This window comes from Meles meles, chromosome 13, assembly GCF_922984935.1.
Source record: "Meles meles chromosome 13, mMelMel3.1 paternal haplotype, whole genome shotgun sequence".
NCBI classification, from domain to species: domain Eukaryota; kingdom Metazoa; phylum Chordata; class Mammalia; order Carnivora; family Mustelidae; genus Meles; species Meles meles.
Window position 1 is genome coordinate 72,159,907 of NC_060078.1, and position 22,832 is coordinate 72,182,738.

Consider the following 22,832-nt stretch of genomic DNA (forward strand, 5'->3'; position numbering starts at 1 on the left):
CTTGCTAGAAACAATTATTTAGGAAAGCCACTGTCCCAATTTGCAAGGGATAGCCCCACTATGTAACTGTCATCCAGTGTCCCATCAGGTTTAGCATTTGTCCTAGACAGAAATATCCCATTTCGTTGTTTACTTATATGGTACATGCAAAATATATTATATATTTAAATGTGAGCAATAAATGTTGATCAGTCCCTAATTGCCCCAGCCTCATTCAATCACAAATTCTAACCCCCTTTAATATTTTTCTACCCCAAAATCATGACAATGCTTCCTTACCCCAGAGTGTTCATTAGATATTTGTTAGATTACTTTATTAATTAATATATTAGTATCATCAGCCCAGAAATGGATGAGAATTAGAATAAATCTGGCTACTTTAGGAGAAAGGTTGAATAAATATTATCTGATTGATTATCAGTGAAAAAGGTCAAAAGACCAAAAGAGTTAACTATTGCCCATCACAGTCTTCTTGCTTGCTGTCAAGAAATTTACAGATAAATGGTTGACATTTCTGTTCTTGAGGAAGAGAAGAAAGCATATATTTTCTTAAATGGAATCCTTTTACAACTAACATAAATTGCAACTCCATTGGCTTCCCTTCCCTTCTCAATAAAGAACAAATTTAATAATTAATTTATACTAGCAAATCCTTATTTTTTTACTCAAATACAATCTCTCTATTTTCAAGTTTTAATAATCTTGTTGTAGCTACATCAATCCCTCTATTGGTCTTATATATTCTCCCTCTCCCTCTATCATTCTCTGTCCCTCTCTCTCTTTCTTTTTTTACCCTTAAAACAGTTTCCTCTCCAGTTTGTATGTGAGTTGGTTTTGGCCTCAGGCTGTTGTCTGTGACAGGATGACATCTAGACCATGAGGCATTTACAAAGGCAGCAAAGAGCATACCCTAAACTGCATGGGAGAAGATGAGAGATAAACATGGAAGTGCCTCAGGGGAGCCTGCAGGAAATGGAGGGCTTGTTCTTTCCATAGGCTAGAGTCAAAGGTACCTGAGGAGCTTTGCCAAGCTGTCTCCAAGATGGGTCAACAAGATGGGCTACAGAAGACAAAAAATCCAGGTAGCAGGATTGTCGATGATGTGTATATGATTATGAACTCTAGGAAGGCTCAATGGATGTCTATGGGATGGATGGATGGATGGACGGATGCAAGGATGATATTGCTAGAGATGGCTACTGGAGAACCATTCACATTCCTTTTCCTTTCTCTATCCAAGTACACTGGAAACCAGGGATTAAGCAGATAATGGGCAGCCACAAGTGAAGTACATATGAGGTCTTACTAAGTAGCATCTTGTGACTGGAGCAACAGAATGTCAAACTGTATCAAGTGATTAGTACTACTTACATCAATGAATACTAATATATTAAGTTAGGATGAACCTGAAATCATAGGCTCATAAAAAAAAATATTTCTCCCATAAAAGATGATAAAGACTAATTTACCATCTCAAAGAAAATGTTCCATAAATTTTACAAAATTTCATCTTTAATTTTAATGGGCTCTATTAATTAGTGTTGCTTTGTTCTTCCTTCAAAGTGAGGGAGCTAGTAAGGTGCATATATAAACAGGATCAAGTTCGGGGCACCTGGGTGGCTTAGTCAGCTAAGTGTCTGCCTTCGGCTCCAGTCATGATCCCAGAGACCTGGGATTAAGCCTTGCGGTGGGTTCCCTGCTCAGAGGAGAGCCAGCTTCTCCCATCCCTCTGACTGCCGCTCTGCCTACTTATGTTTTCTCTATTTCTCTGTCACATAAATAAATTTATAAAAAAATTTTAAAAATAGGATCAGTTTAAGAACACACACTTCAAGGGCACCTGGGTGGCTCAGTGGGTTAAGCCTCTGCCTTCAGCTCAGGTCATGATCTCAGGGTCCTGGAATCGAGCCCCACATCAGGCTCTCTGCTCAGTGGGGAGCCTGCTTCCCCCTCTGTCTCTGTCTGCCTCTCTGCCTACTTGTGATCTCTCTCTCTCTCTGTCAAATAAGTAAGTAAAATCTTAAAAAATAAAAAAAATAAAAGAACACACACTTCTGGTGGAATGCCCTCACTCCTTCCCTTTGCTATAGACAAACATGTTGTGTGGCTGTTCTGTATGCAGCCTTCCTGAGTGCCAGCATCTTAGCATGGGATGTTGTGGTGTCAAGTACAAAGCTAAGGATAAGGCTCAGATAGCCGAATCTGCCATATGAAAGGAAACACAACAGGGGGCCTTTGGCAAGATTTCTACCTCAATGAGAACTGTGGTCATGATAAAATGTAACTTCCTGCAGCATTATTTGGTGATAAAACACCATTTCTAATGTGGATTGTGGGCAGTTGCACAACTAGGGATGAGTTGTTAACCTGAATGTTACCAAGAACAGACCTCTCCTTTCCCTTCTCTGCATTTGTAGCTCTCTGTTTAGGGAAAGACTGTGATGTAGAGGCTTACGAGTTTCAGCCACCATCCCCTTGTCATCCTGTTTTCTCTCCTCCCCACCACAAATCTTGTGCCCCTCGTATTTCCCAGACTTCTGCCCCACATACCCTGCACCTTCACTCCTCCATGCTTCCACCTGTCTGCTCCTTCTAGAAAGAAAGCCCATCTTTAGTGTTCTGCCCGCCACATTCCTACTCACCCTCCATGGCCCAACTCCGATTCCATCTCCTCTGTGAAGCAAAGCTGTTCTGGTTATCGGCAGCTACAATTAGTCGACCTTCCCATAGCATGATTACTCCTAGATGAAAATCTTTATCCTATCCTATTCCAATCAGCTGTGCACATATCTTTACACACACACACACACACACACACACATACACACACACACACACACACTTAACTCAGTTTATGTTCCTCTGAGGTAAGGACTAACCTTTTTTCATTGGATATAACTAGTCCCTAATAGAGTAAGACATGCTATTATATTATTGATGTAAACTTCAAAATAAGATCAGAAATGGGGGGGGTGCCTGGGTGGCTCAGTGCTTTAAAGCCTCTGCCTTCAGCTCGGGTCATGATCCCGGTGTCCTGGGATCGAGCCCTGCATCGGGCTCTCTACTGGGCAGGGAGCCTGCTTCCCTTCCTCTCTCTGCCTGCCTCTCTGCCTACTTGTGATCTCTGCCTGTCAAATAAGTAAATAAATAAATAAATAAATAAATAAATCTTAAGAGAAGAAAAGATCAGAAATAGATACATGTTCATAAAATCAGTTATTTAAGACTTTGACTAATCCTCAGAAACATACAGACATAATACATACAGAACATAGATAAAATAACTTGATATTTATAATTTCAAATATAAAAAACTGGTCTAAGAATTGGTTTTGCTACGGGCGCCTGGGTGGCTCAGTGGGTTGGGCCGCTGCCTTCGGCTCGGGTCATGGTCTCGGGGTCCTGGGATCGAGTCCCGCATCGGGCTCTCTGCTCCGCGGGGAGCCTGCTTCCCTCTCTCTCTCTCTGCCTGCCTCTCTGCCTACTTGTGATCTCCTGTCTCTCGCTGTCAAATAGATAAATAAAAATTTAAAAAAAAAAAAAAAAAAAAAAGAATTGGTTTTGCTATAAAATCATGGACATGCATATCAAGTGCATTAGAATAGTTGCCTATGTGGAAAAAAGGAATGGGAGAGGCGCCTGACTGGTCCAGTCAGAGGAACATGCAACTCTTGATCTCAGGGTCATGAATTAAGCCCCACATTGGGCTTAAAGATTACTAAAAAAATTTTTTTAAAGTTTAAAATAAAAAAATAGATAGGCAGCTAAGATGAGAGAGGAGTCAGATGAACTCATGATGACAATGAGCCATAACCTGAGAAAATATGATTAACTCCAACTTCTCTACCTGAGATTTCAAAACTAAACACAAATGAATAAATAAAAGGTAATGCTATTCGCAGATACAATGTGGGAACAATTTAACCTTCTGAAAATCTTTTCTGAAACATGATTCTCCCACTTACAAGATACTGTCAAAAAGTATTTCTCTTATGTTAAAAAAAATCTACTTATTGAATTAGAACCCATTTATTCTAAATACAAGAAAAGTGCTAGAAGTGTAATGTGTTGCTCTTTTGATCTTTTTCATATCAAAACTAATAATGGCTAAACTTAGCTTTCAAACATATCTTATTTGTCTTCAGTTTGTTAAACTGCTTGAGGCTCTGTAACTCAGAGGAAAAAACTTGGCTAAGACAGGCCAGGAAAATGGCCCCGATATAACACCAACTAAACGCCCCCCCCCCATGCATTAATCTTTACAGCATCACCATGAGAAACTGATAAAGGCTGAGTGATGCAACTGGTTGTTGTAACAGCCATTGAGTTCCAGGAAGAGGTAAGAGAGAGAAGGAAGAAACGGGACGGAAGTCCACCCTTTGTCAACAAAGAGAGACAAGTTTGTTGAGCCCCACCATAAGCATGGAACTGGAAGAAGTCAACAAAAAGAATGTAGCTCTGATTCTTATGGTCCCCCCACATCCCAACACTGTGGAGGAACCATCATCCAGCAGAGGGCTTTATTGCTACTCTAGAAAGCTGATGGCAACCTTTGCTGCCTCTCTGCCTTCAGCAGATACCGCCCAGGACTCAGCATGGTCTGCAACCAAAGCCCCAATGCCAAAGCGAGGACACTTGAGGCCAATCGCATCCAACCACCTCTCTCATTCCTGCAGTCTGACTCATGGAAACAATGAAGAGCTCCCATCCCTGTTCATTTCCCGTCCCCTCTCATCCCCTTCTCCCTTGTGCTTCTTCCCTCTGACTGCACATCTCTCACCACTGACAACCTTCCATTGTGCTGTCTGGAACCACAGCTCCTTGTAAATAAAACTCCCTACATCCTTAGCCTTTCCCGGAAGTGCCCTCTGCCATCTCCTGACTCAGCTGAGATTTTGCTCTCCTCTCGCTGGCGAGCATGCTATTCCGCACCAACATGCTTTCCAGGTCAACACACATCCACACATCGTACTGTTTCTTTTCTATGCCCCCTCCCTAAAGAGCCCATCCCTCAATCCCATCCTTTGTCATCTGGCTCATCTAAGAATCCAGCTCATTCATTAAGAACACAAGTCTGTTTTCTTCAAGATCTCATAGTCCTTAACCCCATGGCTGTATTCACGGCCACTCTTTCATATCACCGTAATACTCTCCCTATATATCCCATATTATTTCTCTCTTTCTCTCTGCACTCAGCATATCCTATTAATGTAAGTATTCATGCATTTGTCTCTTCCACAAAATTGTGATCTCCTTGACGGTATATACTGGGTCCTGTTCACCAACTGCTGGCACATAACAGGTGTAATAAATACTGAATGAATGAATAAAAACCCATGTTCCTGACTTGACAAAAATGAATGAATGGGAGGAACTGTACATTTTTTCTTTACTAGATTTTTCTCTCAATCTATTAAGGCTATGCCTACTTGTTAGCAAACAACAGAAAGATGTATTCAAAGAAAAGCCAGCTGTCTCCTCGCCTCACTCTTGCCTTTGAGGTAACCTTGGTGTCTCTGGTATTTTCTGTGCCTACAGAGCACACACACATATGCACACATATGGATTTCTCTGAGTTTACAAAACCGGGATTATGTATTACATATACTTTATTCTAAAACTTGCCTTTTTCCACTTAACAATGTATCATGGCCTTCCCTCCAGACAAAACACATTATGGATCTAACTCATTCTTTCTAATAGTTGCATAATAGTCCATCATATGGATGTACCATAACTTAGTCACCCATTTCCCAATGGAGGAACGTTCAGATTTCTTCCAGTTTTATGGAAGTTCTGACATTTCTAGAGCATACATACTTTGAGGTCTTTCTCTGCCAGAGCAATGGACTCTATCTACATACACCAGCACCTCTCTTCTCAAGACTCAAGATTCTGAAAACCTAGTGGGCTCATGAGTGTACATGTATGTACACTGTCACATGTCTTATACAGACTAGGCATTTAATATTTATTATATTTAACCAAATCTAACGAGATGGAAACTTTCAGGCAGTAGGCACAGGATGTACTACTTGTCATACCTAATTCTCAGGATTTGGGAGGAAGAGAGTTAAAAATAGGGAATTTTCATTCTTAACTTTATATATTTCTGTTCGAATGTATATTACTTTGTAATTTAAATATTTAGTATATCTATTAATTTGCTAATATAAAATATTTTTATTACATTAGTATATTATTAATGAATTATAACATATTACTTTTATAATTCATAAGCAGCTTTAAAAAAAAACTTGTTGGATGATACAGAACCCTGAATTAGAAGAAACAAGCTCTAATTCAGTGGCTGCCAAATCTACCTATACATAAGAATCCACTGGGGGCTTAGTAAACATTCAGATTCCCAGGCCTCTCCATGAATATTCTGACTCAGTAAATCTGAAACGGGGCCCTCACGTCAGTATGTCAACTATTCCAGATGAATCTTATGGCTGTACTGTAATGGTTTGCAGAATTACCTGGGGAGCTTTTCACGTACATGGATTTGGGGACTCTGTCTTCAGAGTTTATGAGCCACTAGATCTGGAATGAGGCCTAGGAATCAACATTTTAAAAAGATTATCTAGATTATTCTCCCCAGTTTTAGGAACTCTGTTCTAAAGTGTTGTAATTTCCTCTAGTTGGCAACCCAGAACTCAAGATATGATGGCTCCATTTAGGCCTTCAGTAGTAAAAGTACACCACCAAATTAAAAGCCTGTGATGAGGGGCGCCTGGGTGGCTCAGTGGGTTAGGCCACTGCCTTCAGCTCAGGTCGTGATCTTGGGGTCCTGGGATCGAGTCCCACATTGGGCTCTCTGCTCAGCGGGGAGCCTGCTTCCCTCTCTCTCTCTCTCTGCCTGCCTCTCTGTCTACTTGTGATCTCTCTCTGTCAAATAAATAAATAAAATCTTAAAAAAAAAAAAGCCTGTGATGAAAATATTCTAAAAGACCACAAGATGGGAATGTCTTAACTTGTCCTATCATGGAATTAAAGAATACTTTTTATTGTTAGTTTGAATAGGGAATTGAATTTTAGGACCCTGTTTCTATCGTAAAGACCAGATGAATTAAAGAATGATCTTTTTCTCTCTAAAATTTTTAATAAAACCACTTCTCTTATGAAATTCATTAGCTTTCGATGTTTAAAAAATATTTCTACCCCACTATAACCTACAAGGCTAGATACAGAAATAAGCAGAGATCACTTCTTAGATTAATGAAATTTATCTTTCCAAATGTCTAAAGACCTTTCCATTTATAAATTAGGTATTTAAATAGAAACATTAACTTTCTGACCCTGAAACTTTGCCTCTAGTTTCAGGAGTATAGGGGAGAGCAGATACTGAATTAGAAAACCACAGTAAAGCTCACAGTTTTGACATCTTTTGTAAAAGAATAAATGGCAAGCAGACATTTTTCCACACCAGCTTAATTCAATAGCTCCTCTATTAGGTACTCTGCTAATCACCTAGAACTGGGTCTGTTTGCTTGATTGGTTGATTGGTTGGTGGGTGGCGTTTTTTTGTTTTGTTTTGTTTTACAAATTCATAAAAATAAAAGCACTTCACAAAAGCATTAGAAAAATCCTCAGTCAGTAATACATAATTAGTTCTGGTCCTCCAAACTGAAGTAGGAGAAAACAGAGTGGAAACCCAAGTTAGTAACAGTAGGATCAAGCAGTCTTTTTTCCTTCACTCTGTCATTACCAAATGCCCATGGATGCATTGGGAATTCCAACTTACTTACAAAGGCCATCTCCTTTAAACTCATGTATAGGGCATTCTCTCTCTCTTCTTGGAAAATTAATGACTGGGATGTTTACTATAATACTCAAAGGACTAATAACTTTGAAAAGGCAGTAAAACAAAGTGATGCGATCAGAAGTCAGACAGACCTGGATGCAAATCAGGATCGGCCACTTACCAACTATTTGAGTGCAGGCAAGTTATACAATCTCTCAATATCTCAGTTCCCTCATCTGTGAAATGGGGAGATAATAACAGTATCTACTTGACAATTAATGTGAAAATTAAATAATTTAATACATGCAAAGTACCTGACACATAGTAAGTATGCAATGACTGACACCAATTATCATGGGTTTTTGCCCCTGCAATATTAGTCAGATTTTTAACTGTTAAATGCAAAATTATCAACCCAGTTTGAAGAGAAAACAAGACAACTGAGTGACGTGTCTATGTCTGACTCCAAATCTTCCTTCTTGAAACCAGATTCAAGAAGAAATATTTGAGAAATATTGAGAAATATTTGAACTCAACCCAGTGGTCTAGCTCTCCGAATCCCTGGGGCCGTCCTCAATCATAACCTCAGATAAAGCAAAGAGACCCCATAACAGAAGGGGCCAGAGACAAGGCGAAACTTCCAGGGATATTTGTGGGGGTCAGGGGGAGGGGAATTGGTTTCTTAATGACTTGATGTTTCCCAGGACATAGCAGATTCCTAGTAGTTACAAGGCTCCTACAGTGTAAGGTACTGTACCAAGTGGTCTGGGTGATGTCAAGTTGGGTCAGAAGTGGACTCTGACCATAGAGAGCTTTACAGTCTATGAGAGATATTCTTCCCATGCTCCTTGTCATCCTTAGAACAGAGATCAGGACCAAAAGCCTCGGTGCTAGAACGCAGTTCAGGATTGTACAGCTGGAGTTGCTTGGATGATCCCACACACACACCCAGACCCCCATCATCATATCTGTTCCACCCTCTTTTTCCTTTCTTTAATCAGAAATCATTAGGCAACATCAGGCAGGTAGTATCTTGGGGCCTCATGTCAGCTCTGGAGCCCAGTATTTGCAAATATACCTTCTGTCATTCCACCTAGCCCTTACCACCCCATGTCCAGGTATGGAACCAATCAACCATATTGCCATATCCACAAAGACCGGTTTCCTTCAAAAGAAATCTAAACATAAGAAATTAGTCTATTCACTACATGCCCCAGAGTGAACCCTGGAAAGCAGCACTAAATTATCCAAAAGATGTGATTAAATTCCTTAACTGCCCCACTCTTAAAAGCAGGGTTAACCCTTCAGAGTTAAAAAAAAAAAAAAAAAAGACACAAAAACAACTCTGCAACTCCTCTTACAAGTTTTAGGGTATCGAAAGGGGTGGTACCTACTGCTTTGCAAATACTCTTTCTAAAGATAATCAATATTTTTCTTAAACACTTATGGCAAAGCAACCAAGTCGCTCATTTTAATTGCTAGCAAACTGCACAATGACTTGATCTCTTTAGTATTTCACTCATAGTAGCAGCCACTGAGCTATGACTAACCCACTCTCCCCAGCATCACCACTGGCTCCAGATGGCAAGAAATACATCCCCTTCACTCTTGCCTGAAAAGCAATTTCGATTTTTTTTTTTTTTTTTTTTTTTTTTACTTTCACCCAGTTTTACCTGCAGTAATTGTTTCACTCCAGAAAGAAAATGGGTGGGAGATGAAGATTAATGCTAAGAGGAGTACAGGTGAGGGAATTTACTTTTTTTAATGGGGTATAAGCACTGCAGCTTTAAATCCTACTGCATCAAGCCCTGGATGCCTTCCATAACCAAGCTGCAAAATGGTAACAAGAAGGAGGAAAAAAAATACCTCTTCCTCTCTCCTGGACAGCCCTTCAGGCGGCTCCTCAGCAGGACGCGCAACGGGAAGCCCATCCCCCACGCCCTCCCAGCCCAGCCGTCAGGCTTGCACAGGTGAGCCAGGCACCGACCTTGACCCTCAGGTTTCGCCCACATCCGGGGATCAAGGTCAAGGGCGAGGGATTCCTTCTATACCCCCCCCCCCCCCAGCCCAGCCACCCAGAGCCCAGGGATCCCCTGCCAAAGTTTCAGGCCGGGTTGGGGCCAGCGCGGCTCCCACAGCCCCTCGCCCTTCCGCACCTGCCCGGCCCGCCCTGGACTGCGCCCTGCCCCGCAGGGCCTGGTACGGGGGTCGAGGGACGGTGCCCACCTGGTCCCCACTCACCCCTTGCGGACATGGTTCAGGCAGCAGGAGCCGAAGCGGAGAGGGCAGAGGAGAAACCCGGCAGGGCGTGGGGAGGAAAATATCTCCGAAACGCACACCAGCGCACACGCGCCCGCCGTCCGCCGTGGGGAGGCGGCTGGCAGCGCGGGGACGCCGCCCGCAGGACACCTGGCCGCCCGCTGGGCGCAGCGCGGCAGGCAGGCGGGGACGCTGCGACCACGGGGACCCGCCGCTGGGCGCGGCAACGCTGACAGCCCGCGGCCCGCGCTGGGCGGGGCCCGCCTCTCCCGCCTCCCCCGCCTCCCGGCCTCCCGGGCCTCCCCCGCCTCCCCCGCCCCGGCCGGGCCCACCCTGTCCAGCGGCCGCTGGGGACGTGCAGCCCGCTCGGCTGCCGCGCCAGGCGGGGCTTTTGTCCCCGAGCGAGGTGGGGCGTGCGGTAAGGGTCTGCGTCCTCCCCTCCCCCGACTGGGATTCTTAATTTAAAATAATTATTAATAATATTGGTGCTATTATTGGGGGCTTTCCAGCCTCCTGCTTTGGTCCCGGAGAAAGCAAGCAAGAAAGAGCCGTTCTGCTCCCTCGCCTAAGTAATGCCCTTGACCACCGAGGAAGACCACGACTGCCTCGGGGGGCTTGGACCTCAGTGTGAAGAAGGCCTCGGGCAGCTCACGCTCGGCTCCAGCGAGCCCCTTCGAAGTCGCCTGGGCGGGATGGGCGGGACTTCGGCGACCTTTGAGGTAGGGCTGAGCCTGCTTGCCTGGGCATCTTGAGGTAGCACTCAAGGGATGCCTGTAGACTCATTTGATTCATTGTTTCTACTCGGAGGTGTCAGAGCGGGGCTGGATTGGAGACAGGGGGCGAGCACTGCAAACAAATCCACTTTTTCTACATAACAGGGTGAAAACGAGAAAATATTAAAAAAAAGTCTTTTGGTGCCCAGAAGATAAACCTTGAAGGTAGAGCTTGATGGTAGTAAGCAAGACAACAAAAACCACCAGATCCAGGAATCATGAACTGGAGAGGTGCGATTCTAAGCTTTGAGAGCAATCACAGTACCTTACTTAACCTGTAAGACCGGTGGAAGGATTCCAAATTTGAGGAATTCACTCATTCCCTTCTCTGTCAGCTACTCCTCTGTATACACTCACAACATATATTCTAGTTATTTCCTATGTAGCCACTTCCCAGATCCATCCCGATATGTATAATCGGTCTGACAAGCCAGAAGTATTCAAAGAACAGGTGAACATCATAGCTCTGGAAAAAAATAATAAATTGGTGGATAATTGAGCATCATCAAAGCCTAATCAAATATTCATATGGGGGAAGGAATTACAAGATAAGAGATCAGTAATGAAACTCAAAATTCTCAAATTCAACTGCCAACTACAAAAACTAACCCATTTATCCATCCTGACATCTTTTTTTTTTTTTTTTGCTGGATTCTAGGCAAAAAACTTGCCAATAAATCACAATCCAGTTGGTTCAGTCTCAAAATAACTCTTCTTTCCAGCTATCCTCAGTCCACTACTAACCCTTCTGACCCAGTGGATGGTTACACGAATAGCCGGGCTGTTCTCCCCACACCTGGTCTCCACTCCTCCAGGTCAATCTGACTATAACCTTGAGAATAGTTTTCCTAAAACACTCTTTATACTATGGCATCTTCATACTCCAAAACCTCCAGTGCATTCCCATTGATCTCCAGACAAAGCCTCAACATTCAAAGTGTCTTCATCTACACAATGAAACCATTCAACAGAATTTCACTGAAATATACTATGTACCATTCTCTATGGTAAGTACTAGAGTTATCCCTGTGAATAAGACAGAAATGCCTACATGGAGCTGAAGGTCTACAGAGATCTTAAAGTCTTCTGTAATTTATCCCCTCCTACCTCTCCAGCATCATCTCTAGGTACTCCCTACGGAAACACTCCGTTGTAGACAGAACACTGTCCCCTGTTTCTCAGTAGATCATGATATCCAGTCTCCCTCATCTCCAATGCTCATTCTCATGGCTCTTCCCAAATGCCCTTCTGCTTACACAAATTAACGTATACATCGCCTCCTCCCCAAGTGTTCTCCAGCTACCCTAACCCACAGTGATCTCCTCATTTGCTCAGCTTCTGTAGTCTGTATTTTCAGAACCACCTATTTTTACTTAATATAATCCTGTGTATTGCTATTGAATGGTTTTATTATATATGTTTCCTATCTCCCCAACTGTTGTAAGTTTCTTGAAATCAGAGACTTGGGTAGTTTTGTTGAATTGAATTTTTTCTGGAAGTATATTACAGAATATTTTTATACCAGACAGCATACTCATAAGATAGGGAGGTCCCAAAATTGTGTGTTTTTCTACCTTCATCCTTTAGTTGATATCCAGTCTTTTTCTCCAACTGCCACAACATCTCTGGTCCTTAGAATCTCACACCAGAAATACAGGTACGGTGCAAAGGTCTTAATGAACAGATCTTACTCTTACCCTTAAGGAGCTAATAAAAGACTAACATAATCCTGTATATAATTATGTCTGAAATAAGACACCTTACACAATACTGTTAGGCACACAGTTAATACTCAGTACCTGATTGACTGGAAGCTCGGGAAATTCTAAGTTTGTTGTCGAAGATTATCTTTGACTAAAGAAAGTTTTCCTATGAGTTTAGCATTAGCCTTTGGGTTATATAGCAGTTCAGATTTTAAAATATATGATTTGGGATGCTTGAGTAGCTCAGTCAGTTAAGTGTCTGCCTTCAGCTCAGGTCTTGATCCCAGGGTCCTGGGATCGAGTCTGAAGTCGGGCTCCCCGCTCATCAGGGAGTCAGCTTCTCCCTCTCCTTCTGCCCCTCTCTGTGCTTGTGCTCTCTCTCTCAAATAAATAAGTAAAATCTTAAAAAATAAAAAATATATGATTTGCTTATATTTTGGAGTGATGATACTTTGAAATGCCTTTTACAGTCAATCACGTCATCCCTGAATCTCTTCCTATAATCTTGGAAATCTAAAACCAATTCTTCCAACCATAGAGCAACCAAGTCCCTGTAATCGCTTAATATTCTGGCAAATTTCTCATCTAAAATAACTGATAATACTTAGCAAATCATTGTAAAAACAAACTGTAAAGTGCAAAGAATTTTAAGAGAAAAATCAAGTGCCACTTTTTTTGAGAGAGACTGTGCCCTTGCTTGAGAGAGTGTGCACTTGGTTGAGAGAGTGTGCACTTGGTTGCACTTTTTTTAAGAGAATGTGCACTTATACTGTGAGTGAGTGGGGGAAGGGACAGAGGGAGGGAGAGAGAGAATCTTAAACAGGCTTCCATACACAGCACAGAGCCTGACACGGGGCTCCACCTTAAGACCCTGAGATCATGAGCTGGGGTGAAATCAAGAGTCAGACACTTAACCAACTAAACCACTCAGGCACCCCTCAGTGCCAGTTTTTGAAGTCATAAAATATATATTCTGTTGGTTGAAATTATAAAAAGGAGTTTATATAGACCAAAGGGAAAAAACACATTTTCAGTCTGTGTTTGAAAAAATAATATCCATAAATAAATAAGTTATTATTTGACTCTTGCCAAAAATACCCTTTCAACTTCTAATGGAAGGAAATTCAGGGTACATTATCAGTAATTTCTGTTCTTTCTTTATTTTTTAAGATTTTAGTTCCAGTATAGTTAACATACAGTGTTATATTGGTGTCAGGTGTACAATATAGTGATTCAACACTTCTCTACATTACTCAGCTGCCATCATGATGGTTGTCTCTTCAATCCCCAACACCCATTTCACCCATTCCCCACTCATGTCCCCTCTGCCAACCATCTTCCTTATTGATTTTTTAAATGTGTGAATATGGATTTTTACTCCCACAGCTTTCTAGCTACTGACTCACTATCATTTTTCACTCTGAACCTATATTTCTCATAAGTAACATGACAATAATTCTGCTTTTTGCATAACTTCAAGTTAAAAAAAATAAAAGGTAGGCTGAGCTGCTCAGTGACTTTTCAGCAAATACCTTTGTAATATATACCATGTAATAGCCAATGAGGAAGGTATGGCAAACAATTAGATGAAGTCCCTGTTCTCACAGATATTTGCATTCTAATAGACAAATATACAAGCTCAAGAGGCTTCTTGTTTATACAATATTAAATGGCTAGTTATAGTCTAAGCAGAATTTCATTATCTTCTGGTTTTCATCATTCCCATCAAGAAGTCTGTTGTCGGTCTGTTATCTCTTTGTAGGCTATGTTTTTTCTCTTAGTCTGCTTTTCAGGACCTAAGACTCTTCATTAAGGCAGGCTACTAAAAGGGGCTAAAATGATCCCACATCAGTAGCATCCTTGGCTCCCAAGAGAAGCAAACAAAAATTCTATTTTGATAAAAGCATTCTCAGGTTAGACCCCCTGGATTCCACAGATGATCAACCAAAAATGAGGTCATAATCAAAAATTACCAAATACACAGGGCACCTGAATGGCTCAGTTGGTTAAGCAACTGACTCTTGATTTCAGCTGAGGTCATGATCTCAGGGTTGTGAGATCAAGCCCTGCCCCTGGCTTTGTGCAGAGCATGGAGCCTGCTTAAGATTCTTTTTCTCCTCCCTCCCTGCTCACACACACTCTCTTTCTAAAAAAAAATAATAATAATAATTTAAAATTTTTTAAAAAAGAGATGAAATGTATAAGGCAGTAAAAGAAAATAACAAAGATATAAATCACCCATGAGACCATGAGACTATCAAAAATGACCAAGTAAATTTCAAAAAGAGCCAAATCGAAATTTAAAATGTCAACAGTTAGAATTTTTTTAAAAATTCAGTGGCTAGGCAAAACAAAAAATTAGTTGGAAAAAAGAAAGAATTACTGAAATGGAAGACAGATATTAAATATTACCAAGAATACAGCTCTGAAATATAAGGAAATGAATAATAAGAAAGATTAAGCTATATGGAGAACAGGATGAGATCTAATGTATAATACATTAATTAATATATTTAATTAATATATAATTAATATAACTAATTAATAATATAATTAATATAATAATATATTATTTATAATTAATATATAATATAATTAATAGGAGTCCTGTAAGAGAATAGAAAATATGGAAGAGAGACATCATTTGAAGAAAAAACAGCTGAAAAGTTTGTAAAAAGACATAAATCCATAAAGGAAATAGAACATATGCTAAACAGGATGAATAAAAATGACATTGTCTTAAACTGAACAACACTAAAAACAAAGAAAAGACCTGAAAAGCAGACTAAGAGAAAAAACATAGCCTACAAAGAGATAACAGACCGACAACAGACTTCTTGATGGGAATGATGAAAACCAGAAGATAATGAAATTCTGCTTAGACTATAACTAGCCATTTAATATTGTATAAACAAGAAAAATACCTTTCAAAAATGAGGGCAAAATAAAGATACTTTAAGATTACACAAATAATGATTTTTCCACTAAAGTAATTTCTATTATATATATAGTAGAAATTAGTAGTTCTATGTTTTATTTATATATAAAACATAAGTATATAGAAGGAAATGATCCCTGTTAATAGGTATGAGATAGAAGAATGAGAGAAAAATATTTGTTTACATGTAGACAAATCCAACTAGATGTTAACACATTTGAGATGAAAAGTAGGATAAAAAATTGCTTCTTTGAAAAGATTAAGAAGATATATAACATTTAGTGAAATTGATTAAGATAAAAAAATGAAGGCATAAAATGAACAATATTAGAAATTGAAAGAGGTTTTTTTTAAGATTTTATTTATTTGACAGAGAGAGAGAGATCACAAGTTGGCAGAGAGGCAGGCAGAGAGAGAGGGGAAAGCAAGCTCCCCCCACTGAGCAGAGAGCCCAATGCAGGGCTCAATCCCAGGATCCTGAGATCATGACCTGAGCAGAAGGCAGAGGCTTTAACCCACTGAGCCACCCTGGCACCCCTGAAAGAGGTTTTTAACTACAGGTAGAGCAGATATTTAAAAGAGGCTTTGGACTGGGGACACCTGGATGCCTCACTCAAAAGAACATGGGACTCTTTTTTTTTTTTTTTAAGATTTATTTATTTATATCACAGAGAGAGGGAGAGTCAGGGGAAGTGCATAGAGAGTGTGTGAGAGAGAGAGAGTCTCCAGCAGACTCTCCACTGAGTGTGAAGCATGACACAGGGCTCAATCTCACAACTCTGAGATTATGACCTGCGCTGAAATCAATAGCTAGATGCTTAATGGACTGAGCTACCCAGGTGCCCTGCAAATTGCTGGAAACCAGCAGCAAAGAGAAAATCATATAAGTGGTTAGAATAAAAAGATAAACTACATGCAGAGCAACAAAGGTAAGAAACAGAATAGACTTCTTTACAGAGCGTTACTATAAATAAGACAATGGAAAGACTTTTTTAAGTGCTGAAAGAAAAAAAAAACTCTCAAATTGACTTCCATATCCAGCAAAAGTATTCATCAATAACATTAAAAACTTCCTTTAACAAACAAAAGCTGAGGAAATGCATCACCAGCAGACCTGCACTAAGAATGCTGAAGAAAGTTCTCTAGGGAGAAAGAAAATGATACCGAGTAGAATCAAACAGAACCAGACTCAGACATAACCCAGGTTTCGGAATGACCAGACAAGGGCTTTAAAGTAACTATGAATCTGGGTCTCGTGCAAAAGAAGGACAGACAACCCGTACAAAGAGATGGGGAATTTCAGCAACAAGACAGAAATAATAAGAAAAGTGGCATGGAAATGCTAGATATATCTAGATGAGATGAGACGAGACTTTCTTCAGTGAGTTCATCAGTAGCCTGGACACATCTGAAGAAAGAACCAGAAAATTTGAAGGTATCTAAAACAGGGTTGGTTCAGTCACATATTGAAATATACTACATTTAGGGCACCTGGGTGGCTCAGTGGGTTAGGGCCTCTGCCTTCAGCTCAGGTCATGATCCCAGGGTCCTGGGATCGAGCCCCGAATCAGGCTCTCTGCTTGGTGGGGAGCCTGCTTTCTCCTCTCTCTCTGCCTGCCTCCGCCTACTTGTGATCTCTGTCAAATAAATAAATAAAATATTTAAAAAAGAAATATACTACATTTATGATAATGCATGCATCACAGTTGTACCTGATGACATGGTTGAACTGCAGAAAGAGAATGTTGTTAAAAACAAGCCATACTAGGAAATGTATCATCTAGGGATACATGCTTGTATGGTAAATACTATTTTTTAAAATAAGAGAATACTTTAAACCACACTATAACACAGTGATGTAGCAGTCTCTGCTTGGCCACAGGGACAGGTCCGATGTGAAGACCTGATCCAGACTGGACCAATCCAGTTCTCTTTCTAGAGAGTTTGGATTGATTGGGAGAAAGGACACTTAATAGGCTACTGTTTGGCCCCTGACCTGAGAAGTGAGGTATTGTGAACTGAATTGTGTCCCCCCAAAATAGATGTTGAAGTTCTAGTCTCTAGTGTGATGGTATTTGGACAGGGAGCCTTTGGGAGAAAATTAGGTTTAGATGAGGCATTAGGGTAGACTCCTTACAATAGGATAAGTACTCTTATAATAAGAAACACCAGAGAGTTTGCTATCTCTCTTTCTTCCCTCCTACCATGTGGAGACACAGCAAGAAGAATCCCATGCATCAGCCAGGAAGGGAGCCCTCCGAAGAAATTTCCATGCATCAGCCAGGAAGGGAGCCCTCAGCAGAAATCAACCATGGGGGGGGGGGGGCACCTAGGTGGCTCAGTGTTAAAGCCTCTGCCTTCGGCTCAGGTCATGATCCCAGAGTCCTAGGATCGAGCCCCGAATCGGGCTCCCTGCTCATTGGGGAGCCTGCTTCCCCCACCCCTCTCTGCCTGACTCTCTGCCTACTTGTGATCTCTGTCTGTCAAATAAATAAATAAAATCTTTAAAAAGAAATCAACCATACTGGTACCTGACTTTGGACTTGGTCTTCAGAACGGTAAGAAAAATAATCTCTGCCGCATAAGCCCCCCAGTCTGTGGTATTTTGTTACGGCAGCCTGAGCTGACTAAAACAGACATATAACTCTGTGGACACACAAAAAGATAGTGAATTTTACATTTTAAATGGGTGAATTGTACAGTATATGAATAAAGCTCTTTCGAAATAAATCACCAGAAGGTCCGGGCTCAATTCAAGTCCTAAACTTCCTGGCTGGGAGACCTTGAGTAAGTCATTTAACTTCCAAACTGAATGATTAATTGCTTAGGATTTTTAAGTCCTGGCTCTCTTACTATTTCTGCATCTTTAAGCACAACCTCAGTAAGCCTCAGATTTCCTTATCTGAAAAATAGTTGCTTCCTCTTTGAGATTTTTAATGAAAAGAGGTAATGAATGTTAAATGTATCACCATAATCAGACATACGGTAAGTACTCCATAAAATTAGCTATTACTTGCTGGGTTCACAATGTACATAATAGGGGGGCCTGGCTGGCTCAGTCGGTAGAGCATGCGACTCTTGATCTTGGGTTTAAGCCCACGTTTGAGCTCCTAAGTTTGAGCCCCACATTGGGTGTGGAACCTACTTTAAAAAAATGAACTAAAATGCACATAATAGAAACAATATTCACGTCACAAGGTTATTGGAAAAGGAAAGTGCAATCATGTGTGTGAAAGAACTTTCTAATATAGATCACTGGACAAAGGGTAATTATTTGCTTGGTTAGTAATGGGCCCTTCTCTTGGGTCCTACCCCTCTACACTCCCAGTAGAGTCCTAATTTTCACCTAGGGAGCTCCTGAACTAATGAGTGAAGACGTCAACCTGTCTACCACCTCCTTCTGGAATCTCTGCTCCTTTCACTTCAGCCTCCAGCTGTGCCCATGTTTCAGAAATTTAAGTGATCTCGTGCTTAAAATGGCTATTTGGATGTGAAGCATACTGCTGTGTTTGATGTCAGCCAGTTTCTTGGGAATCGTGCTCTGAATGGGATCTATTCTGTCCTTCAGTAAATAGTAAATGCTTTTCTTTCCAGAGTGTGGGGGGCCTAACATAGTGAAACTGTTAGTCTGAAGCAGACAGTTTGAGTCTGGTCATGCAGCATGCTGGAAAAGTTACACACAAGTTGGCAGCAACTGGGGGGGAAATTAAAGAGAGAAAAATTGGACCAAGAATGGAGAGATAAAGTCAAAACAGAGGAATGAGTAAGTGAGTCCAGATCCAGGCCAGAACGTGAAGCTTGAAGGGCCTTTAATTTAAACATGAGGGCCAGCAAGAAAGTGGAGATGTTAACTATTTCAGATGTGAGTTCTGTCATTAAAAGAAATCAATACACGGGAATGAAGGCAGAGGTAAAGAAAAAAAATTTAATCTCTAGCAGGAGTCAGGCAAAAAACTACAAGCTGTCCAAAGGCGCCCACTCCAGGGACTGTGGCCCTTAAAGGAAAAAAAAATGGCCACAACAAGAAGCAAGGTATGCACACAGCCTAAGAAGGGATGGGGATGCTGAACGGGACGTTTGAGGGATGGGGAGTGGCAATTGGCTAATTCCAACCATCGGGGATTAGGCCTCTGCTGCTGGCTAGGATCTCCTTAGTTTCAGAAGAGAGGCGGGGCACCCAAACAATACGTAACTGGATGCTCATTCTAAACACCATAGATAGGCCAGAAAGGGTCCGTTAGCCACCAGAAGTTCTCGCTGTTCTGCTTCACTTACGACAAATCTATAGGAGTGCTGAAGACACACATTTGACAAACCCTCTCAGTCATTATTTGGATACGTTAAATCACACCAAAGGGACCTACAGCCCAAGGATAGCATTGCTGCTTATAACACTGAACTGACTTAACTCTTCCATCTCTCTTCACACCACAAGTGCAGGAAATTCGTAAGTAACGTGAAAAAAAAAAATGTCCTGGTCTAGAGCTTGTGACTAAACTCTAAATCAGATGTTTTTAATAGAAAATGTTCTTGGTCTGCAGCACCTGGGTGGCTCAGTCGGTTCAGCACCCGACTCTTCATTTAGGTTCCTTGTGATCTCAGGGTCATGAGATCCAGTCCCTCATCTGGCTCAGTTCTGCGTGTGGTGTCTGCTTGGGATTCTCTCTCTCCTTCTCCCTCTCCCTCTGTCCCTCCACTCCTCTGCTCACATGCATATTCTCTCTCTTTCTCTCACACAAATGTTCTTAATCACTGAAAATCAACATTACTTGTTTATAAAATTAGAATAAAAGCTTCTAACACAAGTAATATTCCTGATATACAGGCAGAAAGCTCTTGCTAATAGGGTTAAAGCAAAGTCAACTCCTGATGAGATGATCACAGTGATTCTATGATTTGATTGCAGAGTCCAGCCCATAGAGTACAAAGGTGGACATCACCTGAAAGGAGTTTAGAGCTCCAGTCTACAACCTGATATAGCTGATATAGTTGATCTTTATGTCACACATTTGCAAAGTCCCAAATTATGTAATATTCGGAGGGTGTGAACCTAAGTAACTCAGAGTGCTGAAGAGAGTTTCAGAGGGCCTATAAATAGTCATAAGTATGAGATGTTGGACAACAAATTCATATTTGGTGCAAGTAAGATCATTAGTGACACCTTACATAACATTTTTTTTCTTTCACCAATGTAAAGATGTCATTCCACCATCTTTTCCCATGGTTTCTGTTGAGAAGACTGCAATTAGTCTTACTGTTGTTTCTTTGAAGGAGAATGTCTTTTTCCTACTTTTAAGATTTGTTTTTAACTTTTTCAGTTATCACCAGGTTGGCTATGACATACCTATGTGTGATTTTCTTTTCCTTTACCCTATTTGGGGTTCAGTAGTGTTTTTTATAAATCTTTGGGTTAATTTTTTTTTTTTTACAAATTTCTTCTCTATTTCTTTTCTCTCTCTCTCTCTCTCTAATACGTAAGCTAGACTGTTTTTAGACCACTGTGTTCCACATGTCTCAATGCCCTGTTCTTTACTTTCATAACTTTTCCTTTATAGATTTCAGTTTGGATGATTTCTGTTGACCTGTCCTCAAATTCACTAACTCCACTTTGCTTTATCCTGTCAAACTCATCTGAAGCGTATTTAAATTCACATACATTTTTCATTTCTAGACTATGCCTTTGAATCCTTTTTATAGATTCTAATTTTCTGTTGGACTTCTCTGTATTTTTATTCATTTTTCCATATTTTTGTTGGCTTGTTAATCATATTTAGAGTCCTTGTCAGTTAACTAATACATCATCATCTGTGACTTTGCTTGTATTGTCTATTTTTTTCTCTTGATTATTGGCTGTATTTTCCTATGTTTTCATACATTTTTAATTTTTATTGTATGCTTTGTATACAGGAATCCAGAGGCTGCAGATGGTGTCATCTTCCATTAAATAGGCAGAGGACCTCAACCAAAATAGGGATATCTTTGTCCCTATTCCTCAGGTGTGAACCTCCTGCCTTTTGATTGAAAGCCTCCTGGGTCTCTATCTCTTTAGTTCTTCAGAGTCAGTTCTGTCATTTAGAGGTTTTGCGTTTAGCTTTTTGCCTTCTGACCCCATGTACCTTCAAAATTTAGCAAATGTTTTAAGGGGATAACTGACTATATATTTGTGCCAGGATCTCTCCTTCTGGGAGGACTTTGTCTCCCACATTCTGCAAAACTAGGATATTTCATTCTGCCTTTTAGAAGCTCCTAGCCAAGTCCTCTAGCATCCAGGAATCAACAAATGCTCCTTTGTGTTCAGTTCTAAACTCATTTACAATCTGTCAAGCCAGCCCCACACAATCACTAAAAAAAGCTTCACTAGTTTTTCTTTTCCGTGGAGAGGTTCCTCTTCCTAGGCCATGCCTGATTCTTAGTCCTCACCTAGAACTGATAAATATCTCCAGGGGATAAAATGGCCAGAGATTATCAGCTCATTTAGGAAGGGATCTTCCCTCTCTGGAATTTTAGTTCTTATAGTCTTATTGGGTCCATTGCTCTCTGATGTCTTTAAACTATGAATTTTGTAACTTACCTCTTTTTTCCCTAGCTGTTGTAGGAAGAACACTGACTTTCCATGCCCTATTATATTTTCCCTAGAAGCAGAAGTCAGACATCAACCTGTAATATTTCTTCAAAAGTTATTTGTTGAAGTTGAGACCTCTTACATAGAATCCCCTAACCTGTCTAAATAGGCAGGTTGTTTTCAGTAATCTTTCCACTGCAATACTACAGAATTAAGACCACCTTCATTTGTCACTGTATTTCCAAACTTGTTAATCTTTACTTCTCCCAATGATTCTTCCCCCATTCCATTAGCCACCCAAACACACATACACATATATAAAAACATATACATATTACAACGATATCAAACTACTGTAGTTCCCTCAGATAAATTATGATGTTTCCTTTGCCTGGGATCCCCAATTTCTTCCATATTTTCATAGGTAACTCTTCCTCGTCCTTCTAGAATCATCACCTCTTGCTAGAAGCTTCCCATCTTTCTAGCCATTCCTTTTTCCTGTAACTCTATTCATCATTCTGTATTCCTATCACGGAGCTGTGTTGTGTTGAAATGATCTGTTCACTGAGTGATTCTTCCCTCCACCACACCCCCATCACACAGAATAGGATCCTTAAGAAAATTTGCCTTTTTGGTCTTTTTGTCTCTAACACCCAGTGCAACGGGTTGGCATTAATGTTGATTGAACTGTACTCTCTTCCAGTGTGCCATAATGCATTTTGATCCAGATGACTAGATAACAGCAAAGCCATTAAAAGCCTCATTTCCAAGGCTGTTTGACATTGATTTTTTTAAGGTACATTTCCTGAGGTCTCATCGGTGCCAAAATATGAAGAAAGAAATAATTTCC

At 40.7% G+C, this 22,832-nt stretch overlaps 1 protein-coding gene across 1 annotated transcript in view; it reads right to left on the reverse strand.

Annotated features, from left to right (window-relative positions):
• Positions 1-10,221, reverse strand: part of ABLIM1 (actin binding LIM protein 1) — a 305,845-nt gene extending 295,624 nt beyond the window's left edge. The window contains exon 1 of the mRNA XM_046027513.1: positions 9,989-10,221. Within this exon, the coding sequence (XP_045883469.1) occupies positions 9,989-10,001 (13 nt within the window). The 5' untranslated portion in view covers positions 10,002-10,221. The remainder of the gene's footprint in view (positions 1-9,988) is intronic.
• Between the last annotated feature and the right edge of the window lie 12,611 nt (positions 10,222-22,832).